The sequence below is a fragment of the Psammomys obesus genome, unplaced genomic scaffold (genome assembly GCF_907164565.1).
Source record: "Psammomys obesus unplaced genomic scaffold, mPsaObe1.curated_primary_1811, whole genome shotgun sequence".
NCBI classification, from domain to species: Eukaryota; Metazoa; Chordata; class Mammalia; order Rodentia; family Muridae; genus Psammomys; species Psammomys obesus.
This window is the reverse complement of record NW_026596176.1, coordinates 120,094-129,363: the sequence shown is the minus strand read 5'-3', so window position 1 is coordinate 129,363 and position 9,270 is coordinate 120,094. Positions and strand designations below refer to the sequence as shown.

General features: G+C 51.5%; 1 protein-coding gene across 1 annotated transcript; it reads right to left on the bottom strand.

Annotated features, from left to right (window-relative positions):
* Positions 1–2,002: 2,002 nt before the first annotated feature.
* Positions 2,003–5,192, bottom strand: Znf579 (zinc finger protein 579). The gene is made up of 2 exons (XM_055595717.1): positions 5,112–5,192; positions 2,003–4,065 (listed from the first exon to the last, which is right to left on the bottom strand). Exon 2 carries the CDS (start codon positions 4,061–4,063, stop codon positions 2,375–2,377), a length of 1,689 nt encoding a protein of 562 aa, XP_055451692.1. The 5' UTR covers positions 4,064–4,065; positions 5,112–5,192; the 3' UTR covers positions 2,003–2,374.
* Positions 5,193–9,270: the final 4,078 nt, after the last annotated feature.

The following is a 9,270-nucleotide window of genomic DNA, read 5'->3' as shown; positions in this document are numbered from 1 at the left end:
AGGCATGGGGCTGGAGCAGTAGCTTGAGAGTTTACATCACAGGCCTGAGGCAGAGAGTTAACTGGGAATGGTGTGGCCTTTTCAGACTTCAAAGTCCATTCCCAGTGACACACCTTCTTCAGCAAGGATCCTTCCTGATCCTTCCCTAACAGTTCCACCTACTGGGCAAAAAGTATTCAAAGTATGAGACTATGAGGGCCAATTTGATTCAAACCATGATTTCAAATTGCTCTAAAATAAGGTTTTAAGTAAAAAATAAAAAAAGTGGTGGATGGATGATGGTAGATAGATGGATGGATAGATGTCAATGGATAATGAAAGAATTAATGAGGAAATAGAGAACAGATAGGTGACTAATGAGTAGATGATGGATGAGCTTAGGGTGGGTGGGTAGTAGATAAACGCCAATGGGTGACAGAAGGTGGAGAAATGGGTGATGAACGCAACAGCAGCCACCACAAATGGTTATGGTGGATGGATGGATAACAGATGGATGGATCATGAATGGATGGATCATGGATATATATCAATAGAGGGATGGGTAAATGGTTAGATGAATGGTGGATATCAGTAGGTGACGGAGGAATGAATGAAGGGTGATGGCTAGGTGGATGAATGATGAATGCAATGCTATCCATCACAAACATAGATGATAGCTGGATGGATTGATGTATGATGTATAGGTGTCAATGGGTGACAAAGAGATGTATGGATGAATGTATTAATGATGAGTACATGATAATGGATGAATAATGGACAAATGGGTAGAAGAATGAATCAATGAATGATGGTGGATGGATAGGTTATGGATAGATGATGACCAGATGGATAGATGAAAGAATGGATTTATTTATTAAGAAGAAAACATGGAACATACTAATTTTGGACTCTAGGACCTTAGCATAATTCTCTCATTTTCTGATTGTTTTAAAAATTTCAAAAAACCATGGTAAACAGAAAAAAGAAAGCCAAATCCTCTGGCTTTTGCATGAAACATTCTACTATTTATATATATGAAAGTTTTGTCTGCATGTATATATGTGCCCCACATGTGTGTCTCGTGCCTGTAGAGGTCAGAAGGCACCGAATCCACTGGAACTGGAATTATGGATGGTTGTGAGCTGCCATGTACTGGAAACTGAACTAGAGTTCTTCGCAAAAGCAACAAGTCCATCTCTTAAGCCTCCACTTCCTGCCTTGCACACTTATATCTCTGTGGTCATGTTGGTCTCTGCTTTTTGAGCATGCCAGCCACATCTGTGCCTCTGAGCCTTTTGCACAGCTATGCATTCCCTGTGAGACACATCCCCAGGACCCTCTCCTTCAGTCCTGCTTCTATGGGTCTGTGCTTCCTACTCTCCTTGTTCTATATCATCTCTGTCCATCTCTCCCCTAATAAGATGTTTTTACATTTATTTTGCATGCATATATGTATGAGTGTGTATGTGCATGCACGCACACATCATGGTTAGCATGTGGAGCTCAGAGGACAACTGGCAGGAGTCATCCTACTTCCACCATTCGGGTCTCAGGTCCTGAAGCTCAGCCGCAAGTGCATTTACCCACCGATAGTTCAGTTGTGTATCAGCGAACTCAGATCGTATCTGGTACTTGGGTTTCCTCAGGAAAATGGCATCTATTGGCACCTTCACGAATGCAACAAGAATTTTTGGAAAACATTTAGTGCTTTCTCAGAAAGAGGGTTGTAGAGTTCCCACATAAGAGCAATAATTCTGTGTCTAGAAATCTGCCCTAGAAATGAAAACAGTGCATAACATGTTGATTTGCTAAACTGCAAGCAGGGTTCCTGTGTACAGCCATCATGACATTCAGTCTTAGCACATTCAGCTTTCTTCTCAAGCAACTCAAGGGTTCACACACTTCTTGCTTCACTGATATCGGACATCCTCCTGGGATCTGGTGTATGGGCAACCTTGTTCTGAACCCAAGTGTGAGTAAATCCTGACTCGCCCAACCCCCGCCTCCACAGACAGCCTCAATCGTGGGTTGCACGAACTCACATTTATTCACAGAGACAGAGGAACGGGGGCAGACCTTTCTCACTGGGAGCCCCCTGGGTCTGGCAGTTCCAAAGAGGTGGCAGTGTCCAGTGTTTGGAATGGGGAACGGGCAGGCTGGGACAAACCCAGCAGTCTCTAACCCTCTAGCCAAGTGTTCTCCGCCTTGTCCTGCCTTACTTATGACAAGCGTTGGTGAGAGGTTCCTAACCAGCATCAGGGGTTAAGGGTGAGTAAAGGGGAAGGTGAATGGCCCAGGGCTCAGGGGTAGCAGAGGAGGCACCTCTCCTTCAGCTTTCTTCTTCTTTACTGCAAACCGGGAGCTCATCTGGAAGGGTGGAGGGTGGATGTGAGGGTCAGGAGGCCAGGCTCCCCAATCCGCGTAGGTGGGCCTTGCTGTCCACCTCCTCATCCTCCATCTCAAAAGCTGAATGGTCTTGGCTGTCAAAACAGGAGGCGCTGAGAAAGACAGGAGGAGCCGGCGGGGACTGGGGTGGGGTGCCAGGTGAGGAAGGCTCTTCCTTGATGTGGGCGATGGACAGAGGGAACCCTTCTACCTCCTGTTTAAGCGGCGGAGGCTGGGGCGACTGTGAGGCCTGGGACTGGAGCGACTGCAGTGCTGCGGCCCTCTCCAGCTCTGCCCTTTCGAGCTCTGCGCGGTGGCAGCGCTGGTGGCGCAGAAGGCTGTAGGCGCGGGAGAAACGGCGTGGGCATCGCGGGCATGGATGCGGGGCAGGACCCCCGGCGTGGACTTGAGCGTGGCGGGCCAGGTCCGCTAGTCGCTTGAACTCCCGCTGGCAGCGCACGCACTGGAAAGGGCGTGCCCCGGAGTGGGTGACCCCGTGCTGGCGCAGGTGTGCCCGGCGTCGGAAACCTTTGCCACACTCCGGACACCAGAAACGCGGCTCCCCGGCTGGAGGCCGGGCTGGGGTGGCATCTCCTCCATTCTGCCCGCCTTCACCCCCTTCTGATGCACCCCCACATTCTGCCCCTTCGCCCCCCTCAGGCCCTTTCCCTGAGTTCCGTCCACCTGCGGCCTTGTCGTCCTTCTTGCCGGCTCCGGGTAGCGGGGCCAGCAGGCTGAGAGGGCCATGGACACGGCGATGCTGGCGGAGGTAGGAGGCCAGGCGGAAGGCCAGGCCGCAGTCTGGACACACAAAAGGCCGATCGGTGGAGTGGACTAGCCGGTGACGCGACAGGGACCAGGGCCGGGCAAAGGCCTTGAGGCAGATGGAACACTGGTGTCGCTTGGGACGGGGTGGGGGTCCCCCTTCGCCCTCCTGTTCGCCCTCGGGGCGCAGACACGGGTGTGCTTTGAGCTCTCCCTTCGTGGCAAAGGCTTCGCGACAGCGGAGACACAGCAGCGTCCAGTCAGCCTGGAGGAGGACCTGTTTCTCCTCCTGTCGCCCCGCGGCCAGTGCCAACTCTGCCCTTAGCTCCGCTGCCCCGGGCTCGGCCGCCTCGGCTTCTGATTCCCGAGGATCGGGATTTGTGGGGGCAGCCACCGGGGCCGGGTCCCCCGCGGGCCACGCTTCGGGCCACACTGCCGCTGTGTCCTCTGCAACCCCGGCCACCACCGTGGTCGGCTGCCCCACGCCCTCGTCCTGCGGACCCCAGCTGGGCTCCGGCTCCTCCTTCACCGCCCTCTGTGTGGACAGATCCACCTCGCCGCCTGCGTGCTCCTGGGCCAGGTGGCGCCGGAGCTGGGCCGGCTCCGGGAAGGTGCGCGGGCAGGCAGCGCAGCGCAGCGGCGGCTGGGGCCCGTGGCCACGAAGGTGGCGGGAAAGGTGGGCAGGCCTGCGGAAAGCTTTGGGGCACAGGGGGCAGGCGTGGGGCCGGAGGCCCGAGTGGCTCAGCCGGTGTCGAGACAGGTAGTAAGGGAAGCGGAAGAGGCGACCACAGGTGGGGCAGGGCAGAGGGGCTCGAGGGGCTCCAGCACCCCCTCTGCCACGACCGCGGCCTCGCCCACGGCCGCGGCCACGGCCACGGCCTCGGCCACGGTGAGGTGGGCTGCCCTGGGCAGGTGGAGGGGGCTGTGGATCCATGCCTGTGGGGAAAAGGGGGAGAGGCAGGGGTGGGGAGAAGAGGTGAACGATGTGGGGTGAGGTGAAGAGCAGAGATAGAGGGGGGTGGATACTCAGTCCAGAAGTGGAGACAGATGAGGCGGGGAGAGATAAATCAGAGGCAGAAAGGGACAGAGACAGTGAAGGAGAGGAGGTGAAGTACGAAAGGGCGACAAGGTCCAGGAGAAACAGAAGGGAGAGACAGAGACAGAGAGAGAACATGGAGATCAGAGGTGGAAACAGTCAGGAAGACAGAATAAGACGAATACACAGGAGACACAGGGAGACAAAGTCAGCCAACTGATTTTTGATCTAGGGCCCTGAGGCTTGAATATTCTTGGAGGGGTTGGAAACCAGTCCACCCTTAGGGCCCAAGTAGGGTGGAATTCAAAATCAAGAGCCCCTGGAAACACAGTGTATGTGTCCAGAAGTCAGGGCCTGGGAGGGGCCAAGGAGCCTCAGGGCTTAAGCTTCTGGTCCTGAGGGAGGAGGCTGGATCTATGCTCTTGGGTCTGAGGGAGGAGGCTGGGGTCTGTGCTCTGGGTCTGAGGGAGGAGGCTGGGGTCTGTGCTCTGGGTCTGAGGGAGGAGGCTGGGGTCTAGATTCCTGGAATTGAAGGAGGGCTGAGTCTTGGGCCCCTGGGTCTCAGGCAGTAAGACTGAAGGCTAGGACTCCCAGGTCTCAGAACAGGATAGGCAAACTAGACTCTTGCAAGTAGACCCAGCCCCTAAGTCCGGATGAAGGAAGGAGCTGGGTAGGGGGCCGCCACCCACAAGACAAGGGGAAGGAGGGGACAGGGAGCTCGGCTGCAGAAAATCCCCAGGGTTGAGAAGCCAGACCCCTGGCCGGGCGTGGTGACGGGGAGGGCGTGGAGTCTGCCGGCTGTCGGGGTGGGGGGCCCTAGGTCGAAGAGGAGGCTATCTGTTCCGGGTATGTATGATCTGCAGAACTGGGGCTGAGGGTCGAGGCCTTGCGAATTGCTCCGCGCAGGGCCTGGGTCTCGTCCCCAGTCTCTGGGCGCCAGTCTTACCTCTGCCTCCTGGGCTCCTTTCTTCCTTCCCTGCTGCCGGGCGATCGCCAGTGGTGGCGGGGAGGGAGGGGGTTGAGCGTGGTGAGGGGTGGAGGAGGAGGCTGGGCTTGGTGTTACAGCCTAAGCCTTCCTCCCCCCCCCCCCCCGGAAACTCGGTGTTTGGTCGGAGGCTAGAAGAGGAAAGACAGGCTGAGAAGCCGGAAGTGGAGGGCTAGGGACTTGGGGGCCAGAGAAGGAGGGCGGTGCGGCTCCTGGATCTCGGGAGGGGAAGGGGCTGAAAGCCTGTCTTTTGGACCCCCAGAGGGGGGAGGGGGCTACAAGCCTGGGACTCTGGATCCAGCCTACTACCCCTCCTCCATTTCCCAACAGATAACATATATTTATTTCAACAAACAGGCATTTATCAACCCCTTCCGGTGCCAGGCACTGTGCTTGGCTGCTGGGTGTGAAGGAGGGTTGGAGAAGGCAGAGATGAACGAAGCAGTAAGTGATACAGGCTTGAGAGGGTATCCGTCTTCTATAATAGGGCCTGATTTCCGCCTTCCTTTGGTTGCCTGGGCAAGCAATTCTCTCTTCTCTGAGCCTCAGTTTCCCCTTTTATGGCAGGCCCCAGGATCGCAACCCGACAGGTTTTATCAGAGCACCTACTGTGGGCTGCCTCTGTCCTTGGTGCTGGATCTATGGAGGCAAAATTCGTAGTAAGGGGATGGATGAGAACAGTCACTGCTAGTGTGATGAGGGAAACGCTCTGCTTCGGAAAGTGCTGTAGGAATGCAGGGATGGACAGGGAGGGGCTTTCAACGGGAGTGAATGTCATTCTTCTAGTCTTCCTTGGCAACCATGTTCCATTGAACCTAGAACTTTAATGTTTCAGCCTGCCTGAGGGGACCAACAGGGCCACGTCTCAAAGTTTATGTGGGGAGAAAAAGGCCCAGTGCAGGAATCTGCCTGCTTTTTCTGTTTGTTTGTTTTATTTATTTATTTTTTTTTGAGGGGGGAGGTTAAATTCATGCCAAACATTGTTGGCAAGAGGGTGGGAAAACAGTTCCTGTTGTACGTGTCTGGGGTGAGTAGAGGTTTGGGAAGCTTTAATAATCTAGCAATTCCAGGAATTTATCTGCCAGAAACCAGAACGATGCAATATCATATTTGTGCTAGGTTCATTGCTGCATTTTTTTTCTTAAAGAAAAATGTAGGTATTTGGGGCTGGCAAGACGGCTCATTGCAAAGCCTGATGCCATGAGTTAGATGTCCAGGACCCACACAGTGGAGAGAGAAAACCGAATCAACTCCTGTGAAATGGCCTCTGACTTCCACACTTGTGCATCTGCACACACACACACACACACACACACGAACATATAGTGTCACACATCCTCACAGTCACATACACATTCACACACATAAAAACATGCACACATTTTGACATACACAGATACACAGACTCACACATCCTTACAAACACACTCACACATACATACACACTCACCCACATACACACACTCAAACACACATGCAAACGCACACATGCACATACAAACATACACACATAGACATATACAAACGCACACACATACTAACATACACACAGACACTCACATATAGACACACATACACACATGCACACACACACACCTACAAATACACACATACAAACACACACAGACATATACTCACACACACATACAAACACATTCACACATACACTAAATAAATAAATACAAGTGTATGGGGCTAAAGAGATGGCTCAGTGGTTAAGAGTGTTTGCTGCTGTTCCCGAAGACCAGAGTTTAGTTTCCATCACCCAACTCAAAGGCTCCCTGTACCTTCAGCTTTCACACCCTCTTCTGTGTTCTGAGTACATACTCACAATAAATCATTGTCTATTTATTAAATATTATTAAATATTTATTATTTGTGTGTGGGGGATGCACACACACACCAGGATGCATGTGTGAAGGTCAGAGGACAACTTTCAGGGCCAGTTTTCTCATTCTATAAGATAGGTCTTATCCTGGGATGGGACGTGGGTCCTCAGGCCTGAGGACAAGGCCTGTACTTATTGAGCGATCTAGCTGGTCCACTAGCGAAAATCACTGGGAACGGGGAAATCTCAGCAAGAGATCTGAGGAATAAGGGGATGGAGGGGAGGAAGCAGCTCACTGTATGGCCACAGGAAAGAAAACATAAAGGCCGCCAATCCTGTGTTGCTATGTGTGCTTGTATCAATGGCCTGGAGACTGGCAAAATGGTTCTGTGGTTAGAAGCACCTGCTGCTCTTGCTGAGGATCTGGACTGGGTTCCCAGTACCCACAAAGCAGCTCACAATCCCTCTCTAACACTCCACTTCCAAGGGGACCTGGCACCCTCTTCTGGCTTCCAGAACACCAAACATACATGGGCTGCGCATACAGGCAGGCAAAACACATCAAATAAAAATACATTCTTTTTGAGAGAGAGAGGGAGAAAGAAAGGGAAAGGAAGGAAGAGGAGGAGAAGAAGAAGAAGAAGGAGAGAGAGTGAAAGGGGGGCCCATGGAGGTGCATACCTGAGATCCCAACACTTAAAAGGTGGAGACTGGGCAATGAAGATTCCATACTATAATGATATAAGGGGTTGGAGACCAGACTGGAGTGTCTGAGTCCTAGTTGCAAATAAACAAATGAGCAAACAACAAAAGGGGTGGGAAGGAAAAAAAAGAACAAATTTAGAAATGGATAAAAAGGAAGAATTTTAGAAGAGAACAAGGGAACTGTTACTTGGCGTCTGGGGCATCCATGGTTGCCAGAGGGAGAGAAAAAAACTTGGGTCCCGTGCAAGGGCTGTGGCCACCTGAGCGTGGAGTTATTCAGAGAGCACTGAGGGCACATTGAGGTTTTAGGCAGCAGAGTCATATGAGCTGATTAGGGTTTTAGACACATTCCCGAGGAACCCTCGAGGAGGCAGGGCTGGATATGGGGGAAACGTAGGCTAGAGGGTGAGAAGTTACTGGGAAGGTGCCTCTACAAGGGAGGCGAGCTGATTAAAGGGCACGCACCATTACCACAATAGCTTTCTCACTAGCTCCTTTGCTTCCAGCCTAGAATCCAGTCCACAGTTTACAGCTCCTGACTTAAATAAACGAAATAAAAGCAAACAAAAAGGTTTGTGTGTGCCCGAAGAAATCAGGGGACAACCTGTGGGAGCCAGTTCTTTTCTTCCACCCTGTGGGTTCCAGAGATGGAACTCAGGTCGTCCTCCTTGACAACAACCATCTTTACTTGATAAGTGGTCCCACTGGCCCAGCCACACCTCATTTCTGCACTGAGCGTGTTTAGGAATAAAACCGCCCTTCCTCCGACAGCCCTCAACGTCTGTATCATTCTTTCTGACCCTCACCTAATTTCTGGTGATGGGCGTGGGCAGGTGGGTAGCAAAGTCTAGCTATATAGCCCAGGCTGGCCTTAAACTTGTGATCTTTCTGCTTTGGTGTTCAGAATGCTAGGGCTACAAAGACAAGCACAACCAATATTCCCTCACTTAAGAGCCGACCTCCTGCTTCCTTTGCCTGTAATGTCATCCTTCCTTTGGATTTATTTCTGTAAGGGTTTCCTAGCCTCAGACATCCCCCGAGATGTACGTCTAGTACATGCTAGCTAAAATGATCCTCAGTTTTCTTTCTTTCTTTCTTTCTTTCTTTCTTTCTTTCTTTCTTTCTTTCTTTCTTTCTTTTTCCTTTTCTTTTTTGAGATAGGGTTTCTCTGTGTAGCCTTGGTTTGTAGACCAGGCTGGCCTTGAACTCAAGTGATCTACCTATTTCTTTATTCCTGAATGCTGGGATTACAGGTGTGCACTACCACGCCCAGCTCTAGTTTTCTTTCTTAAAAAAAAAAAGAATTATTATTATTCCTACTTACATATTTTGTTTTTGTGTATGTGTGAGTTGGAATGTATGTGCATGTTTGTGCAATGCACAGAGCGCTGGAAAAAGGCATCGGATCTCCCTGGAGATGTTGCAGCAAGAGCTCTTAACCACTGAGGCATCTCTCTAGCCCAATTTTCTTCCTAAAAAATAATTTTGTTATATATTATGTATTTATTATGTGTGTAGGGGATTCATGTGTGCTAAAGTGTGCATGTGGAAGTCTAAGGGCTGTTTGCAGGATTCAGTTCTCCCCTT